Source organism: Passer montanus, unplaced genomic scaffold, assembly GCF_014805655.1.
Source record: "Passer montanus isolate IOZ18808 unplaced genomic scaffold, ASM1480565v1 scaffold13, whole genome shotgun sequence".
NCBI classification, from domain to species: Eukaryota; Metazoa; Chordata; class Aves; order Passeriformes; family Passeridae; genus Passer; species Passer montanus.
In genome coordinates this window covers 3,063,653-3,088,811 of record NW_024359832.1, presented here as the reverse complement: position 1 = coordinate 3,088,811, position 25,159 = coordinate 3,063,653, and the positions used below count along the sequence as shown (strand labels likewise).

The 25,159-nt window shown below is 38.9% G+C and overlaps 1 protein-coding gene across 1 annotated transcript; it reads left to right on the top strand.

Annotated features, from left to right (window-relative positions):
- The first annotated feature begins 4,607 nt into the window (after positions 1 to 4,607).
- OCIAD1 (OCIA domain containing 1) lies at positions 4,608 to 20,131 on the top strand. The gene is made up of 8 exons (XM_039698897.1): positions 4,608 to 4,693; positions 6,041 to 6,125; positions 9,530 to 9,583; positions 10,084 to 10,131; positions 13,009 to 13,138; positions 15,259 to 15,464; positions 16,735 to 16,884; positions 19,701 to 20,131. The coding sequence occupies exons 1-8, from the start codon at positions 4,649 to 4,651 to the stop codon at positions 19,736 to 19,738; spliced, it is 756 nt and encodes a 251-aa protein (XP_039554831.1). The 5' UTR covers positions 4,608 to 4,648; the 3' UTR covers positions 19,739 to 20,131.
- The last annotated feature ends 5,028 nt before the right edge of the window (positions 20,132 to 25,159 follow it).

The following is a 25,159-nucleotide window of genomic DNA, read 5'->3' as shown; positions in this document are numbered from 1 at the left end:
TGCTGCCCCCGGAGCGCTCCGGGCGCCGCTCGCCTCCCGCCCGGGCACTGCCCCGGCGGCTCCGCGCAGCCCCGCACCGGCCAGCCCGGCGGGGAGGGCGGCCCCGGGATGCCCCCGGAGAGAGCAGGACCGATCGCTGCCCTCAAGAAGGCCGGTATCATCGAGGTAGCCGGGAGTCAAACGGCTCTCTGGGTACGCAGCAGCGTCGCTGGGAAACATCGAGGAAGTGTCCTGGCTACTGAGGCCATGAGGCCCCGCCGCGCCGTGCCCGTGCCATCAGGGCGCTCCTTTCGCCCGTAGGAAGCGGTCGGAAAACCCGCCCTTCCCCCCAGCGAATAAGGGCAAATATTTGTGTCTCGGCCAGCTGCACAAATGCTGAGATACTGTCCCTTTTTTTTTTTTTTTTTTTTTTGCGAGGAATTACTCGCGTTGTTCTACCAACGGGCTTCCCCCGCAGAAGCAGCCTGGCTCCCGGGCAGCGTGCGGGGCAGGGCAAGCTGCCGCCAGCCCTTCATGGCATAGAGAGCGCTTGGACTGCTCTGGCCATTGGATGTTCGCTTTGATTTCATGGAGTTCCCGCAGGCGCCAAGCTGCAAGGTTTATCGCAATGCACTGGCAGCGAGGCGGTGTAATAAGATAATTCACAACATCATCCTCAGAAAACTGAGCCGCTACTGGGACTAGCCAGGATTTCATTAATACAACAGGTCTGGTGGGGGGAAGTAACAATGTATTTCTAAACAATGCAAAGATCTGGGAGCCAACGTTAACAGAAACAGTACCAAAATTAACATTTTAACTGGTTAAAAAGTAACTACATTTTCTGTTAAAGTGCCTCAAAGCTTCCAGGCTTTAAAGAAAAATGGGGTGGGGGGGGGAAGAAAAAAAATACATAAAGTGTGATAAAATAACACAAGATTTGCAAAACAGTATTAGAAAGAATCTTGCAGTTAACATTCTCCCACTGTTAAACATAAGCCTGTCATGCAAGTACTGTATTATAATAAGCATTTCCAAGAAAACCGGAACTGAGTGAAAAGTACAAAGAACAAATGCACCAGCATAACAGTTGTAAAAAATTCTATTAGAAGTTCAAAGTTCTGTACCACACTTTGTATGATTATAGTTTATTGCACTAAAAGCCCCCTCCATGTTCAACTATTTATGTCCATGTGTTGCATACCCTTAAGACGCATAATGTACATCAACTTGGAGAAACTAGTAGGCAAAGAAAGCAGGAGAGGAAAAGATAAAGGCATCCTGGTAGCTGAGGTTAGTTCTTCCCTGCAGCTTTAAGAATTTTGTGGCATTAAAATACAGGTTTTTTTACTGTACTTTTAACAATTGTATCACAGTCCAAACATGGGTGATACAGCACCTAACATGACAAACAGGATTCATTGCTGCTGGTGTTGTGCATCATTTTAGACAACTGACTGAAGCAAAGTATGTCACAGGTTGCTTCTGATTTTGAAGCTATTCTGAGTTAGGGGCTCGGTGATCTTCACAATAAATGCAGGTAGGTGAGACAAGAGCAGCAGAACCCCACCACCAATAAAAATCAGATCACTGGTATTTAACCCTGGGCACTGGAACTTTACAGGATGTACAATCACTTTCAGACCCAAATGCTCCTTTACCTGCCAGCTTTACAAAATAGCTGTAAGGATTAGTTAACATGGAAAGTAATTTTCAAAATACATTACAGTACCAGTTAATATTAATGGCAATCATTATCTGTGTGGGTAAAGTCCTTACTAATTGAGACTGACTATCAGCTCCTCAAAGACACCCACTCTTGGTTCTTGCTGATGTGCTAGAATGCTTCAGGCAAATAACTGATTCTTTGTTTGCCACCAGTTGTAGCAGTTACAACAATGCTCTTTTTTTTGGTATGAGGCATTGTTATTTCCTCATTAGGGAGGGATTTTTCCAAATACAGTCCTGTTAACTCTTGGCAGCCACCAGAACCTCTCAGCTGTTGCATTTTACTGTATTGTCCAGAGCACCAAACAAAAACCAGAAGAAAAAATAAATCACCATTCACATTGTTATTGTACTTGAGCACATACCCTTCCAGTACTTGCTTTGGAGACTCTCCTTACCAGATCAGTGTTTACTCCAACTCTTTCACATATCTAACAGTATTAGTTGTATCTCATACAGTATTGTAAAACTTATTTCTTAGGCCACCTGTGTTTTGCAGTGGAGTTGTATAAAATCTGTCACTGACCATTAACAAGGGGAAGAAAAAAAATTCATCAGAAACATGAACTTTTAAACCACTTGACAGACTGCACAGAGATCACCCTAATAATTCTTTGAGCTCCACTTTCAAGAGTTCTGAATATTCACCACTTTGCTTTGCAAAGTACTGCAATTAGAAACCATGTGACTTTCACACCTTCCAACTTGTTAACCTAAGTAATCAGTTCATCTTAAAAGAATCTCATCATTTGAAAGTTTTCATTTTTCTTTTGAGGCATCTCCACAAGAAATAAGTTCCAATTTCTAAAGGTTAACTATCAAGGCTTTTTGTTACAGTATTTTGAATCTTAAATATCTTCTTCATTCTTACACGATACTAAGTCATAAAAGATAAAAAGTTTAGAGACACAGATATGTGAGTTTTAATACTTGTAAAAATAATTTTGACTCCTAAAGTGGCCCAAAAATATTCAACTTTATGCTATTAAAAATAATCTATTATTTTTGTATTTAAAACAACACAGAACAGCAATTATAAAATAGCTGCTGAAGTGTCAAACCACCATTGTGCCTGTTGTTAAAATGAACAGTTCAAGATCCCTGTGAGTTTTTCTTTTAAGAACTACTCTAGAGCACAGATTAATAAACAAATATGGGCATATTGCACAATGGCACCTGTTAAAGCAGAAAGTACAGAAAATAGTATTCAAGAAAGGGGTTAAATATCTAGTCTTAAACTTTGCAAGAGAACAACATTTTATGTTTATCAGAAGGACTTGGTGATGCAATCATCAATTGTAAACTGAAGTTCTCATAGTTGCATGAAAGGTAGCATGATTACAAAGGAAGTTGTAAAAAAGACCAGAGGGTCAGAAAGGGAGTCCTTGTTAACCTTTCTTTCAATGAACTCCAAAAACCAGTCTTGAGTACAGAGAGTGAAGTGTCAAGGATGTCGGCTTTATCCCCGACGCCGCCCTACAGCTGAAGCTCTAAGCCAACAAATGGATGTATGTAGCCAGGTGGAACCTTTAAGTATCTCACAAGCAGGCTGTACTAGGAAAGATTTTTGAATGGATGGTAAACTCACCAGTTTGCTGCATTATTTTAATTTTTTCCCCATTAGAAGTCTGAGAGACTTGGAGACAGTGAAGTGAGAAAACTGAATGGATAATTATTAATTTTACAATAGAGAAGCAAAACAGCAGCTCACAGTCATTATTTTCTACAATGAAGCAGACTGATTGCCATTTCCTCCCCAATGAAGCTCCATGTCTAGAGGAGGTGCAATTCATAAAGGCATGTATTACCTCACAGAAGTTAAAGATTTAAGAACCCATTGTATTCTTTGCATACAATGTACTGAATGATAAGTGGGAAAAAAAAGCATGAAATAAGTTGTCTTCATAAATGTGCTATAGTCCCATAATAAAATTGTCTTGAGCTGATGAGTGCAAAAAATCTTTTGCCTTCCAACTAATAATGTGCATCATTGATGGTTGTGTATTGGAGAATGTTTCATTAGCATGGGCCAGGTGACAAGCAGAAATAAAGATTGCCTGATAACACCAATTACTTCCAATCTCATGTAAATTGGAAATGTATTTATTGTGTGATGAGAGGTATGAATGAAAGAACGCCACTATACATAGTTCCTGGTTCTATCCACCTGTCTTGTTTTAAGAATTCAATCTTCTCTATAGCTTTCATTAGTCCATTTGCCCTAGGCCCTTCACATGTTCACAATGCTCCTTTTATAGTTCTCTACCAATTTCAGACCTTCAATCTCAAAGACCTTCCTTCTCCTGTCTTCAGGCATAGACCCTTTTTGTACAGCCATCAGAAAGCAGCAATTTAAGCCAAATTCCAGGGTAAAGAGACAACGGCTTGCTCTAGGAAAGGCTTAAAGGGAGTGGTACATTCCACACACAAGTACGGGCATATCAGCATATGGTGAGCTCAAGCTATAGTACTGCTTGTTTACAAGAAAATGCCAAGGCATACATTGCAATATCAAAACCATATTTTTTTCCCTCAACTTCTTCTTATTTCTCAAAAACTGCAAGCACCCGCTAAAGCTGGCATTTCCACGGCATCCAGCTGGAATCAAGCATACAGCTTTGTAGCCTTCCTAACAAGGAAGACAATCCTAACCACCAAATTTATACCACTTTTGAGCTCAAGAGTTGCCCAGCAGACCCTTGCTTAGTCGTGATTTAGAAAAACCCTTATTTTAGGCAACAGAGATCCTTTCCTTTTGGGAAATTCTGGCTGTGCATGTTTATCGGGCGGCTAACAGCGCTGTGGGTACGGTACCTACAGCTGGAGCCGGGCAGGGCAGGCAGGAGCTTTCCGCCGCCCTCCGTGAGGGCACGGCCCGCCCGCAGCGCTCCTGCCGGGCCCGCCCGCCCCGCGCCGCGCGCCCTTCCGGGTCACGGCGGCCATGGAGGCCGGGCAGGGCCCCGGGCCCGGCGGCGACGCGGCCGAGGTAACCGCGCCGGGGAAACCTGGGGGCGGCGAGGCGGAGGGCCGGGCGGCGGGCTCGGGCTAGGCAAAGGGGATTCCTGACAGCCGCTTGGCCGCCCTTGCCCTGAGCTCCACGCGGGGCCGGTGCCCTTGAGGCCTCTCGGGGGCCGGGCGGGGGGTCCTGGCAGGAGGTGAGGAGGTGTTCACGTCTGACCGTGAGCCAGCGATGTGCTCGGGTACCAGCGGCATCTTGGCCTGTGGCAGGAATAGTGTGGCCTGCAGGACCAGGGAAGTCCCTGTGCCGCTGTGCTCGGCACCGGTGAGGCCACAGCTCAAGTACTGCATTCGGATGTGGGGCACTCGGTTCAGGAAGGGCACCGAAGTGCTGGAGCGTGTCCAGGGAAGGGCGGCGAAGCTCGTGAGGGGTTGGAGTACAAGTCTTATGGGGAGTGGCTGTGGGAGCTGGGGTGGTTTGTCCTGGAGAAAAGGAGGCTCAGGGAGACCTTATCGCTGCCTGCAACTGGCTGAAAGGAGGCTGTAACCAGGTGGGGATCGGCCTCTTCTCCCAGGCAGCCAGCGATAGGACAGGAGAGCATAGCATTAAGCTGCACCAGGGGAGATGTAGATTGGACATTAGACGGAATTTCTTCACAGCAATGGTGTTTAGATATTGGAATGGACTGCTCAGGGAGGTTCTGAGGTCACTGTCACTAGTGGTGTTTAAGGAAAGACTGGACATGGCACTTAGTGCCACTATCCGGTTGACAAAGTGGTGTTCAGTCCTAGATGACCTCAGAAGTCTTTTCCAGCCCAGCTGATTCTGTGATTCTCTGTTCCCCTGGCGCCGATGGCCCTGTGCTTCTCAGCTCTGTGCTTCTCCTGGCCAGCAGTGTGCCCGGCGGCACGGCTCTCACTGCGGGACAGGCTCAGCACCCCGCACAAAACTCTCACACAGCTCTTAGCTCTCGCTGAATGACATCCGTGTGAAGCAACAACACACCCTGCTGTCTTTGAAACCCTGAGAAATACATCAAAAAGGCACTTAATGATCTGTCAGGTGTCAGCTGTTTGGAAGGCTGGTTGCAGGGACCAAAGCAGGCTTTTCTGAAGTAAAAGGACTGAGCTGAGTTGGGATCTGACTATACACAAAGTATTTCTTGCTTTCTCATGTAATTTTTAGAAGCACTGGACTTTTTAAAGTTATATATTTCATGTGACATTTATGGACAAAAGGTGCTGGTTTCTTAAGTATAACTGGGTGAAAGTATAGAAACTGCAAGGTGTGAAAGTTAGACATTAAGTTTTTTGATTGATAAATGCCCCCAAACTGTTTTGTCCATTCTTTTCTAATCTATTTCCTTAATGAAAGAGGGAAGTACCAAAGCCCTATGTTCCAACGGAGGAGGAAAGAAGACTCCTCAAGGAATGTGCTGAAGAGAGTTTTCGGTATAGAGGTAAGTTCACTGGTAAACTTGGTTGCTTTCCTTCCACCCTTAGCTTTTGCTGCTGCCTGAGGCATTACAGAGGTACTGGGTCAGTATAGCACAGCAGAGCATTAATGAGCTTCACACATACTAGAATTGTGTCCCAGCAAATGCTGATCCATGTAGTAGCTACTAAGAGTTTGCAGCAGTTTCATAAAAGGTGCAACATAATTTCTAAGTTGCATGCCTTATAAAAAGATCTCTTCATATTTTAAGTTAATGTTAAAGTTAAGTTATTAAAAGTTTGAAAATAGATCTAATTAATGAGTCTCGTTTATATTACTGGATTTTTATTTTCAATTTTTATTGTTATCTTTGTAATGAAAAAATAAAATAATTTCATTTATAACCATTGCTTTTCATCTTTATAGAGCCTTGTGAAGAGAGCAATATATAAGTAGTGACTCTGTTCAACTTCTGGAGAAAATTGCTGTGTCTGTTTCTGTACCCTAAGGTTCAGGGCATGCTTGATTTTTGTACAACTGGTCGTGAGGTTTGAGCAAGCCTTCTGATGTGATTGTTACCTGCTGTTTTATCACACCCTAGTTGCTGATGCTGATAAGTGGCTTGGCAAAAACCAGGACAGATGAAGAATTTAGCAGCTGATTTGCTAATTTTAGCACACTGGGGCTCTGATTTCTCATGAAAGCCAGGGACAGCTCCTAAGGCATTGTGATTTTGAATTAATGATTCAAAGTTCTGTTTTGTTTTTCTCCACTGGTTTGGCATTCTCCTCATCCACTTTTACACAAATACTTGGAAATCTTCAGCATATTTGCTAAAATGTTCATTTTCTGTATAATTTTATAAGTGAAAGAGGCACGTCCATTAGTGGTACAATGATGGTTATGGTTTATTGATAATCTTTCTTCTGGAAGACAAAAAGGATAGAGTTGTTTGTTTGTTCCTGAGCTGTTCTGCTGCTTGGCAATGTAGCTCATTGCCCTGTGCATCTTTATGTAGTCACTAAAGAAACAACATGTAGGTATTACTTGAGAGCCCTGAGTTAGTGTCTTGAGTCATTTCTCTTTAGGGAGCTACAACAGTAACAGGTTGTTTTTTTTCCAGGGGTTGTATACTTTGCTGTTATCTTGCTGGGAGAGCCTAAAGTCCATCACTGTTTTCTAGGTCTCCTGTCTTTGTTTCCCCGTTCTGCATACACATACCAGACTCTTGTATTCACTGTATTAAATAGAAACTGCTTGAACTCCCCTTTGCAAGAGGGTGCTTGTGTGACTGCCCTGAAATCCTCACTTTGTATTGTGTCAGCTTTTGTTATTCACTGAGGTTACTATCAATTTGTGTATTTTCAGTTTGTTTATTCACATTTCAAGCTGTATCAAATTTTACTCGTTCTTGCAAACTGTCTGTTTTGTGATAGTTTCTCTTGACAGCTTCTGCCACTAATCATTTCACAGTTCAGTTTAATATGTGCTTTACTGGAGTTACTAGTTTGTAATCACATTATCGTATAAATTCTTACACTCTTTAAAATTCTAACTAAAATCATGTTAACAAATTCAAATCATACCAATACAACTTTTTCCTCATCAAACAATTTTGACTTGGGTACATTATATTACCATCCTTATGTGCTCTTGATATATCAGCCTTCCATTATTTTCCCTAGATTTATTTTGTTCCTGAAGTAGAAAAAGTGCTCTTTGCCCATAGTACTGATTGTTTCTGATTTATTAAGTTGGTTTTGTTGTTTGGTTGGTTTTCTTCCCTACAGTTGAATAATTAATATTGATTTTTAGGTATGAATCAAATTTTCATTTAGCTATTTTTAAAAAAAATTTTAGCTATTATTTCAGATCACTTGTATGCTCACGTAGCAGTATAGCCTGATTTTGATATCTGGAATGTTTCTGTTAGGTCTATAAATAATTTCAAACTTATAAAGGTTAGACAGAACTCTTCTGTCTAATTTTTGAATGTATTTTTCCTTTTACACCCTCCCTCCACTGCCTTGTTTTGTTGGGGGGTTTTTGTTTGTTTTTGTTTTGTTGTTGTTGTTGGCTTTGTTTGCTTTTGTTTATCTTTTGCAATTTAGTTTCAAATCTGTGCTGTCATTTTATATCTCAGAAAATCTAGGACAGTAAATTTCTGAAAGTCTCAGTCTGGAATCTCTAAAAGCATCAGATTTTTAATATCTAATAAGTTGTGAGTTTTTATTCTCTATTCTGAAGTTTTGCTGTAATTTTGCTTTGAACTAGGAGCCAATATTTCTTAAAAATTACATCCAGTCGCATTTACCCTGAGACAGATGCTCGTTGGACTCCTTACCTAGTTTAGACCTGCCAGAATTTTTGAGGGAATTGGATATTAATTTGCAAAGTATTGTTTGATACTTTGCTCTCCAGAAATATAATTTGTCTTCAATATGAACTTAATTAGCAAATTGTGTGCATCAAAACACTTCAGTCATCTAGTGCTGTTGCAAAAATTTCTCTCCTGGAAGTCATTGAGCCTTTTTGTAACATCTACATTTTCAGACTTGCATGAAATTTCTTTATGGCATGTCTAAATCTTTAATGTAAATAACTTTAGCCTTCTGTCATGTTTGTTACTTCATTGTCCCTGTATCTTGTGCAGTGGTAGTGGTCTTTATGAATAGTTGCTAATCTTCCTGATAAAGTAATTATCATTGCTTGAAAGAAGCATTCATTTTGTTTTTTGCGATCTCCAAATGCTTCTTGCCACGTAAAGTCTTTCAATATAATAAAAATTGATGTGAACTGGTTGTGGTAGGCACTGATGGTCTTCCAGAATGTGTTTTCTGTGCATTCCTGACCATAACCCCAGGTTGTATAATTTGATCTATAAGCTACAGGAAAAGCTGCTGCCCTGTTTTTTTAATTTGCTGGTGAATCAAACCTTACCTAATTTCAATCAATCTGATTTATAGCTCTATAAGAGTTAAACTTTTTCCAAAATTCTTACATTAGTTTAGATTATCAATGGTTTTAAGAAACACTGGCCTCTGTATAACTTCCTTCTGTTGTGAAGAGCCGTGTATGCCTCTCTAGCTTAAAGTTCAGCACCTTGATGCTGTAGCAGTTGTAGCTAGACCTGGAGTCTTGTCTGGAGAGCTTTATTCCATCTGACACTGGCTTTTGTATTTTAGGAAGCATAAAGTATAATGAAGGCAGGATGACTCGTTAACTTGTACAACATAATTTGTAGTGGGTCTTAAAAACTGGAATTGACAATGTTTGATAATTTATATACAGTTGGTGTATATATATACCCTTATATTATACAAATGAGCTTTGGAAGGCATAGCAACTCTCATTTTATTGCATATTTGTTAAATGTGATTGAAAATGTTGAAAATTGTATGTTAAGCAGTTTTTTTTTCTTCTTCACAGCTTTTCCTTTGGCTGCAGTGAGCATGCTTGGTACTAGTTTCTTAATTAGAAAAGGTAAAGTATAAAAATACTTCAGTTTCATTTCAGTTTGCTCAGTTGAAATATCTTTCTGCTGTTAGGAAAGTTATTATGATAATATAATGTCCAACCTACTTGTAAATAAAAGAAGTTCAGACTCTGCAGCTACATGATTTGCAGTTCCTCAACATAAAAATGAGCTGAACTTAAAATCAAGTTCACATGTGTTTTATGTTGTGTGAGAAGTGCAATATCTTCCACTGATTGTGAAACAATATGGTCTCAGTGTGTTAATAACCCTGTAATTAAATATTATTAAAGACATAATTCCTAGATTTTTAAAATTTTATGGGGAATTAATATATTAGGGGTTTTTTTTAAAAATTTTCTTTAATGTGAAGTGTAAAAGAGTAACCTGCTTCTACAAACAAAACTACAGCTGAGGTTTTTCAAGTTAATTCTTGATATCTGATTGCATATATCTTATGTAATATCATATGTCTTACCTTAATATCTGATTTCATCCTCATTTTCAGGTGTTCTGAGAGATACCTCAAGAATTGGCTCTTTTATTAAAGTTGCATGTAAGTAAAAGCTACATAAAAATTCAGCTTCTATTCATGCTGTATGTTCAGGACTCTGTTATGCAGATGTGATTCCCCTGGGGTGGCTGCCTAATTCACTGTGACTCAAGCTGGCAGGGACCCATAAGGAGCAGAGTCCAACCTCCCTGCTCCTGACAGAACAACCTAAAACTACCCCATGTGACTGAGAGTGTTTTCTAGATGCTCCTCGAGCCCTAACAGGCTTGGTGCTGTGTCTGCTTCCCCGGGGAGCCTGTGCCTGACAGCCCTCTCAGTGAAGGACCCTTTCCTAATGCCCAGGGTGACCAATGGTTTTAAACTAAAAGAGGAGACATTAGGTGAGATTTCAGAAAGAAATCCTTTGCTGAGCGTGGTGAGACACTGGACAGGTTGCCCAGAGTAGCTGTGGATGTCTCATTCCTGGAAGTGTTCAAGGGCAGGTTGGATGAGGCCCTGAACAACCAGGTTTAGTGAGGGGCGTCCCTGCTATTGGCAGCAGGGTTGGAACTAGATGATCTTTAAGGTCCCTTTGCAACCCAAGCCATTTTATGATTCTGTGATTTATTCACTGTCTGAATTTGTACTGCACATTTTGGACAACTTTTGTTTATAAGGTTTGTATAAAATTGCTTGATAAATATAACATAATCACTTAAGATAAAAACGTTGTAAATAGATACTGTGCAACCTTACTTTCAGTTACATTGCCAGAATACACCCACCCCTCCCTTCCGAATTCGAAGGTCTTTATTCATGTATCTCACGTGTCCCATTCAGGCTATTTTAATTACTTTTTTTTTCCTGGACATTATGTATGTACAATTGTAGGAAAAAAGCAATTTCATGTGAATGATTTTTGGATGAAGTATAAGCAAAAATAAATTATTTACTTAATAAATTAACCTTTTCAATGTAATACAGGACAGTAAGGCAGGAAGTTGCCATCTTGCCAATCTGTGCAGATACAGCCAGTTTACTTCAGTGGGATGAGGGTAAACCCCATGATTTGTGGTCAAGGAAGTGTTGTTTAAGCAGATAAATGAATGTGAGAGGCTAGGGCTCCAGCTGTTTATGCTAAATCCTGGTTCTTTCTTTGAACACCAAACAATGGTATAACACAAACATTTCTAATAAATAATGGAACTGCTATTTCCCCAATCACTCCTACACATAAGGGCCACATTCTTCTTGTTAATGGAACTAATTTATTGAAATCAGGGGGAAAAATAAGTAAGTGCAGCTGGGCTGGCCAGGATGTTCTGCCTGTAGGAATTACTATACTTTTCTCAGTAGTTTTCTAGGTACTCTTGACAATTTACTGAAAGTTCTAATTAGCCATGATTGATTCACTACATCAGCACAGCAGAGAGCCATTGGTCCTGCTGTGGGGAGGAGGGGAAGGAGGGGAAGATTCCAGTGCCTCTGTGTACTTCACGTTAGTCTGCAGTGGGACCTGGCCATATCTAATCAGTTTCTCTAAGATCTTGTCACAGTGAATGTAGATGTAAAGAACAATACCTAATTTACTGTGCTAACGTGAAAAATGTGGATCATCTGGCTCTTAGTTCTCTAGTAAAATAAACCAAATACTTTGGCCAATAATTACTTTGAATGAAACGTCTTCCAGAGATATACTTCCCCTTTTCTTTACTAGAAGGCCTCAAGAAAAAGAGACTTTCTCTTCATAATTTATGCAAAAGAGTAATCAGCTTTTCTGTTAAGTTTTATTTTGCTAAATATTTTGTTTGAATTCTTCTTAGGCCAATCTAAGGGCTTGTAATTTTTCTGTTTGCACATATTTATTGTATATGAGGTGTTTGGGTTTTCTTAACCTGCTAAACAGCTAAATCCTTACATTCCTCATTTGTAAACGTCACTCGTAGTTGTGGCTGTTCTTCTCTGTTCCCTTGGAAAAGGACTTTTATCCTCCTTTTGAAAATAAGACATTAGAACAGGAATCAAAATTTCAGTATCAGTACAGCAAGCTAGGGTAAAATCCCCTTTATATTGATTCCCAGGCAATGTAATCTAGAGCTGAGAATTGCAGAGGATTAACATTACTGATAATTAACTCTTTCCTGACTTAAAGATAATTGAGAGTCTTAGTCTTTACATTTAGGAAATACTCATTGCACATGAAAGAAAGGTCTAGTAATTTTCTCCTACAGAGTCAACAAGAAAACTGTTAATTCCCACGGAATCCTTCATACATCATTGACCCACTCATAAAACTTAAAGGAGCCAGTTGATGGAAATCATAAGTTTTAAGCCCAGAAAGAGCTATCATGGTAATTTATTCATATGTCCTTTGCAGCAGGTGGAAGTAGCTCATGCACTAAATTGAAACCATTTGCCTAGTGATTACAAGGGTTCAGCTAATTCAGTTGTTTGCCCCCTGGCAGCCAAATCACAGAATCCTTTACAGAAAATGAGCCTAGTGCTAAGTTGATTTAGACTTCTCTTCATACTGGTAAAGCCTTTTCAGGATCTGACTGTTCTGATGGATTAAATTAGCAGAATTTACTGCCTGTTTTTATTTCTGATTGGTTTATCATCTTTAATAGTTAATTGTGATTTCTGGATCTTGGGAAAAAACAATGCAATTAATTTTTTTTGCCACCTTTCATTCACCAAGTACTACCTGAAATCATCTGATGCTCACACCATGTATAAATCATTGCTTTATGTCTCTGTTCAGCTGTTGCATTTGGTTTTAGCACCCTTTGTCTGCAGAAGAAGCAGAGATGATTACTGCATGTTTTGGGTTTTATTGCTTTTATGCAAGATACTACATTATTTATTTGAAATTATTATTTTAAAACAATGTTGGATATTATAGTACAGCATATAAACCCATCTTTTTTTCTTTTTAAAAAGTTGCTGGAATGTGTGGATACCTGGCTGGAAAGATATCCTACTTGCCAATCTGTAGCGAGAAATTTAAGAAACTGAAGGATTCCCCAATAGGAGATGTTCTACGACAAGCTCAGAGACATAGTTCACCTAAGTAAGAATTTAAGTATCTTTTAAATTTAAAACATATTCTGAATAGGGTATTTTAAAACTAACAGATCAATACTGCTTTTGCAGCTTTCCAAGACCTTCAGAGCTGCATCTTCATTCCCCATTACCTGAAATCTACCACTTCCAGAAATCTCTATTTGTATCAGTTGGCAAGCTATAAATATGTATTTTGAGTTCTTTACGTACAACTGATCACTTTGACGAGTAGAAAAATAAATATTTTACTCAGCAAACCATTCCTTGTAAAACTGAGAATGTTTCCCATGGAATTTACTTAGAGAAGTGTGACAGCACAAGTTGCCTCCTTAGTTTAGAAGTAAACTAAATTAACTGAAATAAAATAGTGTTACATTCTGGAAGTTTTTCCCATAGTTTAGTTTGATTGAAGGAGGAAAAGGGTGGAAATGATTTCAGTGTTTATCAAAGGAAAGAGCTTAGTAAACAATATCAGTGCAGGAAGAAGCATGGTGGTCAAACTTACTGCTGTTTGTTTAAGTCCTTTACATCTGTAACAGCATTATGCTGTACATATGAGAAACTCATCAGGTTCTTAAAACTATTTCCTGTTTTCTTCCAGAATGTTTTCTACTTCAACTGTTTTTAATTGCAAGCTGCTTTCAGAATATGTCACTTAAACCCTTGATTCAAAACTGGGAGGATAAGTATTTGGATAGTGAGTAGTAGTCCTCCTGTGTATGTGCTGGCATTTGTTAAATGTTTATAAAGGATTTGCTTAAATTCTTAATTACACTATAAATTCAGATTTACAACAGTTTTTATTTTGTCTGCAAGATTTACTTTTATTCTGAAATGTTTATGTTTTTATGACATCGTACAATTTTGGGCATTACCACTTCATTAACCTACTGTATAGAATCAGCTGAATGGGATTTGGACTTGTCCCTTCACCCCCTTCCAATTTTCTAATATGAAATTGCCATGCTCATTAATTGTGTTTACTTGTTTAACTACTATCATCTGCCACACCAATAAATTCCTTCTACTGTTAATGGCCCATTTGTATCTGTAAAGTTTTACTTCTTAAGTGATAAATTCCTTTTCCTTGGTTGAATAAATAATTTAAATTAATTTCAATTGCATTATTATCCACACATGCTAACCCAGCAACAGAAATCATTACACTTTCCTGAGCATTGTATGTCTACTAATTAATGTATTTTGGTAATTTGACTTGCAGTTAAAAACTCGTAGGGAGCTAAAAGATTAGGTAGTTTTTTTTAAAGCTGTGCTTGCATGTATTTTAAAAACATAATTGAGGCAATAAAGTGTCTTTGTTCTGTATGTTTATTATCATAATTAAATAAAGACTAATTGCAGATGCTTTTCTTAGGAAACCAAAAGTGCAGCTAAGAAAAAACTAATAAATACTCTAGAGATGTTCTAGTGGCATTCTAGTGGTGGCATTCCTCATAGAGGGACATGTTGTGTAGTGGCTTGCAAGGCCATTCTAAGAATATAGTGAACACTTTAAAATATCTGGCACCAATTTCCAGAATATTCTTTATATGATATTACCCTTCTCTCTCAAAAGAAAATTCATTAATATTTTTGCAGAATTCAGCAACTTGATTAATTTTCGTAGTCTAATTTTCCTAAGATAGCTGTTTGTTCTCCTTCTATTCTTCAGTCCTGATCAATTACAGCACCTTCTAATGATGAAGGGCTTTAAGTATCAAATTATTCTTAAAAGGCTTTCAAAATTCACTATAGTTAATACTGTCACTAGTTACGTGGACACACTGTTTGCTATTTGTGTCTGATGGGGGGTGTTTTTATCTGAAGATCCCTTGAGAGAAAGGATTGTAACTTTGGTTATTTTAAAGTGCAATATGCATTGTCTCTTTTCTCTCCTGTTCTGGAGGTATGAGCTAAGATTATGTGGGGAAGGGACTACAGAAATTTTTGCAATGTAAAGAAAACACCCAAAACATCCCAAAAAATTTTTAAGATGATGATTCAGTTGGAAATGAAACTATTTAAAATTAAAGAACATTTTCTTGAATTGCAAGTATTGTTGCTCTTATAGTTCCATTTTTAACTTCAGTATTTTCCTGTTTAATATTTAGTTCTATTCTTTTCCAGTCGTTCCAGTCGTAAATCTGAATTTTCAGACGTACCTTCTCAGTCATTTACTGAGCCATCCTCTCCAAGAGCTGGATTCCCACCTTCTAGCTATTCAGATGATTACAGTTCAACAGATAGAGCCCTCTCAAGTTATGACCCCATTCCATTCAGTGCTTCTCTGAATGAATCTTCACCTACAGGAATTACTGATTACACTGTTCAAGGTGAGTCTTAGTGTTTAACACTTTGTACTGCAAGGACTCTTGCCTTTCTTTTAGATACTTTTCTTACTAAACTATATGTTCTCACCCTATGCAAACACACATGGCACAATATAGTGGTGTTGAGTGAAAGAGCTGTGAAAGAATTGCAAGAATTGTTGTTATACAGAAGATGAATATAAATTTTATTTTGTGTTCTAACTGTAAATTAGGTTCCGTTTCCTAGCTGAAAATCGCTTTAATTAAAGATCCAGAATTAACTTACAAGGTGCAATGTGTTGTGGAACTAAACCTGCAAAAAACTCTCAGCCCAAATGAAAGTTCTCTTTGACTGAAGGAAAGGGGAATATGCCATCCCTTCATTGTACTGAATAAACCACAGCCTGCCAACTGCCTGCTGGCCCTTCCAAGGTGATTGGAGTTCCACTGTCTGTGGGACTGTAACTGGATAATGCTGTAACTCTGTGACATTAAACTTTATAAAAAAAAATTGACAATGTGACAAACATTTATGTCTCCTGGGAACTGAATGGATATTGTGTTCTATCCACTAACAGTCTGATTTTCTCAGAAAACTAAAATGGTTTTCAACTGTGATGCAGCTGTTCCCCTCCTTCCAGTATGAACTGGTCTCAGCTATGGCAAGGAAAATGTAGGATTCTGAATTCAGGTGTCTCTGGTACACAAAGGAGGAAGATACTGTCAAATGCAGGGTTTTCTACTTTGAATTAGTTTGGATTTTTTCAACTTACTTATGAAAAATGTTTTATTTCACTAAAAAAGCCCTTTCATGCAACTTGGTTATAATTATATGAAAGTATCAGATATAAATGTGTCAAGAAAATTGTTTTTGCATTTCATCACAAATATTAATAGTTGGTAAAACCTTTATTATATAACCAAGATGTTCTGCAGTATATATATATATACAGATAAAAGGATCAAATGTTTATCAGGCATTGTATTATAGATATTGTCCTAATTCTTTGAAAGGAAAATTTCAAGCCTTAATGCAAACCCTTGAGCTTCACTTAGATTTCGGAAATTATATATATCTCAAATGTATAGCCAGTGTTTCAAAGAAGTTTGACAAAATTTAAAGTATAAAATGAATGGATTACTTGAAGGCCATATACATTCACTGTTGTATTTAGAATTGCAGCTGTCATGCTCCTTTTAATTTGGGATTGAGCAATAATTAACTGGTATTCTAGAAGCCAGATTTTGGTGTGTTATGTTATATTTAGTATTTTTCTGTTTGTTTTGTTTCCAGAACCTGCTCCAGTTCCAGAAGAAAGTCGTAAAAAAAAAGGCATCACATATGAGGAATTAAGGAATAAACACAGACAGACGTATGATGTAATGCAACCACCAAAGGCAGAAACTCCAAGCAAGTTTTCACAGGAAAAACCAGCTAAGGAAGGTAATATACTGATTTACAGAAATACTTGCAAAATTCAGACATTTGCCATAATGTTAAAAATGGTTGCAAACACAAAGCTTAATTCTGCATACCTTTTAAGCAATTTCTGTTTAGTGTATCTGCAGGTATCTCATATGTGATATATATGATTTATAGTTTCCTGTTTCAGATTAATTATTTTTTCTAAAATTCTGATCATCCCGTAGAAAATTGTAATTCATTTTCTCTAGCCATATTGCTTGGTGCCAGACTGAAAAGCTCCTAAGTTTTGCTTCATTGAGTATATTGAGCAACCTCTTTCAACAAAGAATTCTCTGAGCTCAGAGCTATACCAACGAGCTATGGGAGGGGGGCTTGTGTTTTAGATAGCATTGTTCTCTCAAAATAGAGCACATGGCTGATGGCTTGAAGGGGAGGGTATTTATTTTTATGAATAGTTTCATGTGGAATTAGCGAATTTCTATAGAGGCATTGTTTGTAGAGGTTCATTTTCTACATTAAAACCCAGAGGAAGGAAACGGTATTTGGCAGCAATATTGAGATTTGTTTTCACAGTGAAAAAGAAAACTCTACAGAGCAAAATAAGAATGCAATGTCCTGAGGAGCAAGACACTATTCAGACAACTTTTTGACTCAATTTTTTGAAAAGGAGACACAGAAGCAATTAATAATTGCTTGCTCTATAACTTTTTTAATTTAATGTGACATCTGTAAAAACAATTGTAGCAAGAGGAAAGTTTCACCATTGAACACACTGATGGACTAGTCACCTTGAATTGTTTGGGTTTGTGTGCACTGCCCAGTCTTGTCAGCCATGTTGCAACAAGACTTCTAGGAACAGCTGTTGGCTCTTATTAGTCATAATGAGTGGAAATAAGTATAGAGGAGTGTAGTAAAGCAAAAAGTTCTGAAGCAGTAACACAAGCTCTGGAACAGTGTTGCTTAAGAGTGTCAGTCTCTTTGATGCTTGTGAATTACTTCTCCAGATCGTCTATCTTTGGACAGATCTGCAGTCTTGAAAGAAAAATTATAAACCATTTTTGTAGAATGATTTTTAACTGTTATTTCAAGTATAAAAGGCTTTCTCTTATCATGTGATTGTGCCAAATGGGGCATGAAAAAATTATTGAAGCTGTGGTTTCAGATTGCTTTTAAATTCCATTGGCTGACACTTCATGGATTTACACAATGTTTGTTTCTCAAGATACTTCTCCACAAGTAGAAAGCCTAGAAATGTCACTCATGAACCATACAAAGAAATGTTAATCAGCATTCTGAAAACCTTGCCATATTCCATGGCAAATGTGGCTGTGAAATGAGAATGTGTATTTCTTACTTTATTTTTAGTTACTTAAGGTATGTAAAAGACCTCTTAAAATGTTGATCAGATATTGCATTCTTTCTATTATATTTCTGGGTTCTGTGTTTGAAGGCTGTACTTGGGCTTTGAAAATAAAACTGAGCAGTGTGTGAGATTTGTAAATACACCTTTTAAAGTATCTCTTCGCATTTTTAGGGAAAGCGAGGAAGGAGGGCATACAAAAATTCAGGAATGGTTTGCACATACAAGTACATTTAAATCTGCAGTTCAGGGATTGCACTGCTGTTGTGGGCTAAGATCCAGTTTAGCTTCTAGTGTCAAACTGAACATGTTACTTGCTGTGTGCTTGTTCATATTTTCTGAGTCACTACCCCTTGGTTCATCGTCTTATCTCTGAGTCCCTAGCAAATAGAAGACAGTGATTTCTGCCCTCCTTGCAAGGGCAGAAGGGAAACCAAACCACGTTCAAACCAGCTTTAAGCAATCCCTAACTTCATCTGCCAGTGCCTTCTCCTTCCCTGCAGCGGCACAAGTACGTGCATCTGCATAGTGATCTGGACTGGCCCATTTTCCAGGGAATGAGTGCAGCCTGTTCAGCTGCCGTGCTTAATAGAAATGGAAATCAAATCCTACTTTGAGAGAGCTTCTCATTGTGTCTCATTGTGATATCAGTCACTCCAAAAAGATTTGTCAGGGCATTATGTTCAGTTTGCTGGTAGTTCACAGAGACAAGGACCAGGTGTTTTACTTCATTCCACTTGTTCTGCTACAGAGTTAGTAATAAACAGTGAGCTTAATTATTAACTTGCAAGTGAATTTATAAAGTGTCAGCATTCCTACTGGATCAAATGGAGCCATTCTTAACCTTTTCAGTGGTGGCAGTCAATTACAGAGGACTTTGCAGCTCACTTTCAAGAGAGCCCGTTTTCACTTTCTGGTTGTTGTTCAGTTACAGTGGCACACTTCTGAACAACGCCCTTAGACCACTACCCTGGGCTTTTCCCCCTCTGACTCAATCCTTGCTAAAGGAAGCTGCCAAATTATAATGGCTGAGTAGTTTCCTAGTTGGGATTACTGATTTCTGTTTGTTTGTCTTTGAATGTGTTTTTAACTATTCCGAATCCATCCAACTGTGCATGTAACCAGATTATGTGGCCTCATTATTTATTGTAACATTCCTTGCCTGTTTCCTCCAATTGTCTTTGTTTCATTCACGTGTTGTATTTGTTTTAAAGTAATTACAAATTCTGTAGAGCAGGAATTAGCACAGTAGGTAATGAATATTAATTCATTAAGGTAAAATGATTAGCAAACCCTTCTCCCCATTTATTCAAAAGTAGCTTTAATGACATGTCTGTTGTGCTGTGACTGACTCTCCCCACGCACCACTTCAGATGACAGTGCACTTCATTATACTTTCTGGCACTGTATGTGATAAACTTCAGCAGTTAAACTATCACATGACTACTTTTGTTTTTTCTTTTTTTTTCTTTAGTTAAAGTAAATAAATATGGAGATACCTGGGACGAGTAAGAGTCAAATGAAGAACTGAAGAAAATTACCTCCTGTCAGCTAACTTGAACTTCATCTAGATTAGTCATGAGTATCAGCACTTTTGGTGTGCACTGCCAGACATAACTATTAATAAATGAGGAGAAAATCCTGACTTTACAGAAGATAAAAAATGTATTTATGCTGATTTTTTTTAATTTTGCATAAATGAATAACAAGGCTACTGTGAGGTGTCATGACTATAAACCATTTGTGCTGTTGTTTAAGAATGAGAAAGGTAACTGGTAATATGAACACATAGCATAAGGTAAAAATACATGTCAATAAATGCAATCCCATGTATTGAGAAGGGAACAATATCAGAATCTTCTCAAATTTTCAAGACTTGCATTAAAAGTTACCTGTAGAACTCAACCTCTCACCTTGTTTTGTCTGAAAGTGATATGCTGGGAGCTTGAAATTGTCGTCATACTTGGTTTGTAATGTCAGGAATACTACTAAGCTGTTGAGGGGAAAAGGGCTGAAGAGCTGAGCCAGACACTGAAGTAACTATAACTTTTTCAAAACTGTTTCATGCTGCCAACTGTATTTTTAGACTGATACTCTGGCTTACCCAGAACAGGTTTCTAAAGACAGTAATTTCTGAAGAAAATGATTGAATGAAACTGCACATATTGAAAATAGCTACATTTAAGTGCTACATTTAGCAGAAGGCTAAACCTGACAAACTTTTGTGAAACCTTGAATGATATATTGACTGTTAATGTTAGGCTCTGTATATTTGACCTTATTTCTCAATTTTTGCTAGTCATGAAAAAACCACCATGTTTATGGAGAAGAGATCCCAATCAATGGAATATTTTGTTATTATTACCTGTAAGAGAAAAGCTACACTGGAGTTTTTCCTGTTGTTCGCATCACCTGCTCTGTCTCTGAACATGTTGCCTTCACTAAGGGATTTTCATGTTCTGCCTGTGCAGTTTCATTTCCCAGCATTGTGTTTATTTGGGGGTTTGGGCTATAAGGGAGCAAAAACCATGATGAGTTGATAGCACAAAAGCATTCCTGACATCCTTGTTGGAGCTGAAGAGCAATGTGCCTACCAAGTTGAAAATTCCCCAAGACCTTATTGATTTAGTGGACTTGCAGCATAAATAATATAAATGTGGGGGGGGGACATTTGTACAGAGCAAATGGCACAAATGTGGAGGAAAAAGTGGGGAAGAGGAGGATGCTTAAAGAGCACAATACTACTTAAAATAAAACAGGAAAATTGCTTTCAGAAAAGCTCATCTTCTAAAAAAATTAATGTATTTATTGGATAATCTTGACGTTGTCTCAGAAATTTACCTTGTAGAGAGTGCTTCTCATGGCTGTTATGAGTGAACTCTGAAAATACACAGTCTGCCAGAATTGGATTGCTGTGGTTTTCAGTGTGGTATTCCAAAGCTGATTAGCTTTATCATGAAAATACTCAGTTTCTTAGTTGTCAGTTATGCAAGTAACAGGAGGCAGAATATTGAGATGATAAAAATAGAGCAGATTCCTGTGATGGTGCCTTCCTGCAAACCTGTCTTGCCTCACATTCCTATTTTTGGGTGGACAAGCACCATGTTTTATATAAATTGTATCAGAATTTTTCTTCCTTTCTTAGAGGAGAAAATAAAAAGCATGCCAATTAATGTTGTTCTGTATTGATAGCATTTTTTAATTGAATATAAAGCTTTTATTCTGTTGCATCTAGTTACTCTCAAAGGACATACTTTCTTTTGTACTTGAACAAGTTTGGTTTGCTGTCAATTGATTTAAAATTCTTTTGATTTCACACCCTTAGTACACATTAAATACAGGAGAGTTCACAATCATAGCTGTTAATTTAGTAGGGTATTGGGAACTGATATTTCATCAAAGTTGGGTCACATTCAGTTTGCTGTGACAATGTGTATGTTGAGCCCCTGATTCACTAAACAGCCATGGGAATTCAATCTTCCTTCCCTTTTCCTGCATACCTTCCATTAGTATCCCCTTGTTTCATAGTGGGCCTTTACACTCAGGGTGTCATATCACCCATCCAGTCACCCAGCAGTAGCTTGCTCATACTACACTGCCATGACTTTTGGGAATTTTTAACTGAAATCAAGTGTCTTGGAGCTGATAGCAGAGTTACTGTTGCTGGGAGCAATGTGACTAGATGTATAGAACAATGGTATTAAAAATACTTCAGGTTTTCCTATGGTCCATCATACCTGCATATTTTTCAATAATTGAGAATTAACTTCAGTGTTTATTGTACAGTTAAGTAAATTTTCTTTTCTTCCTCAAATTAAAAAATTAAAAATAACATTAAAAAAACACCTTTTTATACCTTAAATGCAAGAAAGGAGTCTGAATGCTTCACAAAGAACATTTCTAAAAAAACCCTATAAAAGAATTGTTTTCACAGTTCCTTAAAACTTAAAAATAAGCATGCCAGTTTAAAGGAGCTGGTAGCATTATCCCCAAGTTTGTAGTTACTAACATACATGAACAGAGAGAAGAGGGTTGCAAAAATGTGCTGCAGCTCTTTTATAGGTGCTAAAGCTACCAAAAATTCAGGTCCTGAATGTTTCTGTGTTCCCCAAATTAGTAGGCATGTTTAGAGACCCAGGTAGGCAATAATCTGACCTTTGTAGGGTTTTTTCCCTACTGGCATTGTTTGGAACACAGCTACATGGAAGAGTGTAACTGAAGAGTGATTTGATTTGATTTGATTAATGAAAGCTGAGCAGATTTGCAGAAACCTGGGAAATTATTAATATTCCAAGACTGAGCCCATAATTTTCTTGCTTTCTTGAGATTCAAGAAGAAATCCTCACTTGTCCACTGTTTGCTGAAGCTGAAAGACCTATTTGTTCTCCTCATGGGGGGACTCGTTTGTGGCCCTGAGTGAGGACCTTACCCAGCTGCAGGAGGCATGTCCAGCTCAGTGCCTTGGCTCCCATAAACACACCAGACCTGCCAGAAGAAGGCTTTGCTTGCAGCCCAATCTTCCTGACGCACAACCAGAATAAGTTCTCTGTAATCTCTTACATGAAACAGGGGGTCTAAAAATATCCTTTTATTTTTTGCAGTTTAGTTTCCTATTAAGTTGTTAGTAGAAATCCACAAATCCATGGATTTTAATCTCAAGGCAACAACTGGGACAATTTGCATCCCGTTACCACTTCCGACCCTTGCCCTGGGTTTGTGCTGGTTCAGCACAGCCAGTGCAGGCCTGGACACGCATATGCCTCAAGTTTATACTTTCAGAACTAAAGAGCAAGAGCTTGGTATGAGCTACTTTCATAATGGGATGCTGCAGTAAGCAAACTAAGGATATATGATAAAGAGGCTGTGCAATCTCATACAATGGATATGCAATCAAATAGAATATTCACTTCACCTTGAAAGGAGAAAAAAAATCTTAAGATGAACAAGAAATGGAAAGTTAGATTTCCTTTGCCAAAACTTCAGGTAAATTATTCAGAATTAAAAATTCAGAGTGCGTAACCTTTGTGTTGCTGTTTTTCCAGTTGCTCACATACAACATAGGACTCCATTTTCAGGATATGAGAACTTGGCATGAACAGCTTCTAAACTCTGAAATTTTTAATTCATTCCTTTCACAGAACAATACACATTCTTTTCTACTCCTACTAACCCACAGTGGAAGCACATTTCTAGTGCATTAGATTTTTATTTTAATTATGAAGCTAAAGTTAGTTTCTGTATAAATCTAATGCCAAAATAAATAATTTTGTTTGGCTTAATTTTGTACTTTGAATACAATTGTTAATCTTAACTATTTTAGGATCACTAGCATTTTTAAACAGTGCAACTGATACAGGTAAGGGTGAGTTTGGTTGCAGTGGCTGATCCCTAAACGTCAGTCATGGATTATTAGCAATGTCAAAATAATTTTAACTGTGGTAAGTAGAAAACATTTCTGCTGGTACAGTGCCGTGGAGTCAGTGCACATGGCTGTGTGTTTGCATAGAAGAGTGAAGTGTACTTTTTAGGGTCCCCTGAAGATTTTACCTAAGACTGCATGCATTTTTCCTCACTGCCCCTGCACACGGCAGAGAACGCGCAGCTCAGGCCGCTCCGAGGCTGCACTGTGGCCGGGAGCCCCGGGCGAGCGGGAGCCCTGCGGGGAGGAGAACGCGCAGCTCAGGCCGCTCCGAGGCTGCATTGTGACAGCCTCGGAGCTCCCGCTGTGCCCGGAGGAACGGCACGGAGCGGCACGGCACGGAGCGGCACGGCGCGGCACGGCACGGCACGGCTCGGCACGGCACGGAGCGGCACGGCACGGCACGGCACGGCACGGCACGGCACGGAGCGGCACGGCACGGCACGGAGCGGGGGAAGCCGGGCTGCTGGAGCCGCTCTGACCTGCGGCGGCCGCCGGCCACAGCTGCCAGCTGTACAGCGTGAGACACGGGCAGGCTCAGAGCAAAAGGTCTGCTGGATCCCTGGAGCTAAGCAGGAGAATGGGAGTGAGTAAACGGCAGGCGTTTGCTGCTGGGAAGGTTTCCTTAAGTGTTACAGATGTGGCAGTGTAGAAGGAAGTACCCTTGGGCACTGGCAGACCTCAGCCTCCGGCTGGCTGAGTGAAGGACAGGTTTGAAATGTGCCTCTGGGATGAAGTATTAAAGAGCTCTTGCTCTGAAATACCTGAGCTTGCTGATGTGCCTGAGCGCAGGCTGCAGAAAGCTCAAAGCACAGGTGAGAAGAAACATTTCAAAGCTTGGGTAAGTGGGGTTTTTCTATGCAAGAATTTGGAAGTGCCATTACTCTCAAACATCTGAATGCCAGAGAAAAGGGAAAAAGCATCCATTATCATCTTTAGCTCTTTTTCACCCTTCATCTGCAGAGAAAGTCACTATACTGTAACAAAAATAATTTAAAGATGTATTTTCTCATGAATCGTGAATCTTGTCCTTTCTGTACATGAAGATGTTTCAGCCTCCATTTCTAGAGATGACCTACCTGGGGTTTAGTTCATTTGACAAGGTTCTTAACTTGGTTTTCCAATGGCTGCAAGAATACAAGAATCACCATGATGGTCACCCTGTCTCCCACACTGGCTAGTGATCCTTCTGGAAGGAGATCTTCACTGGTGCCCACTCCTGTCCTTCACTGATTGCAGCTGCGTAATTTCCTGACACAAAGGCTGCATTTGGATCATGCAAATGCAGGGGTTTTGCAGCCAAGTCTCTGTGTAGGTCACGTCTCTTGAAGCTGTTTCTTTGCTTCTACCAGATCCTGTAGCAAGAATGTCCCTGATGGAATTAGGCTGTGTAAAGAAGTTTCTTTTCTGTTTGGTTTAAATCTGATTTCACTGGGTGTTGATGAGTTTTGATTTTACAAAACCAGCAATTACTTGTTCCCTATTAATATTTCACTCTTTTACAGACATAGTAT

Coding starts and splice junctions, on each gene's coding strand:
- OCIAD1 (XM_039698897.1), top strand. CDS start 4,649: ATGGAGGCCGGGCAGGGCCCCGGGCCCGGCGGCGACGCGGCCGAG. Junction 4,694..6,040: donor CCGGCGGCGACGCGGCCGAG/GTAACCGCGCCG, acceptor CCTTAATGAAAG/AGGGAAGTACCAAAGCCCTA. Junction 9,584..10,083: donor TAGTTTCTTAATTAGAAAAG/GTAAAGTATAAA, acceptor CCTCATTTTCAG/GTGTTCTGAGAGATACCTCA.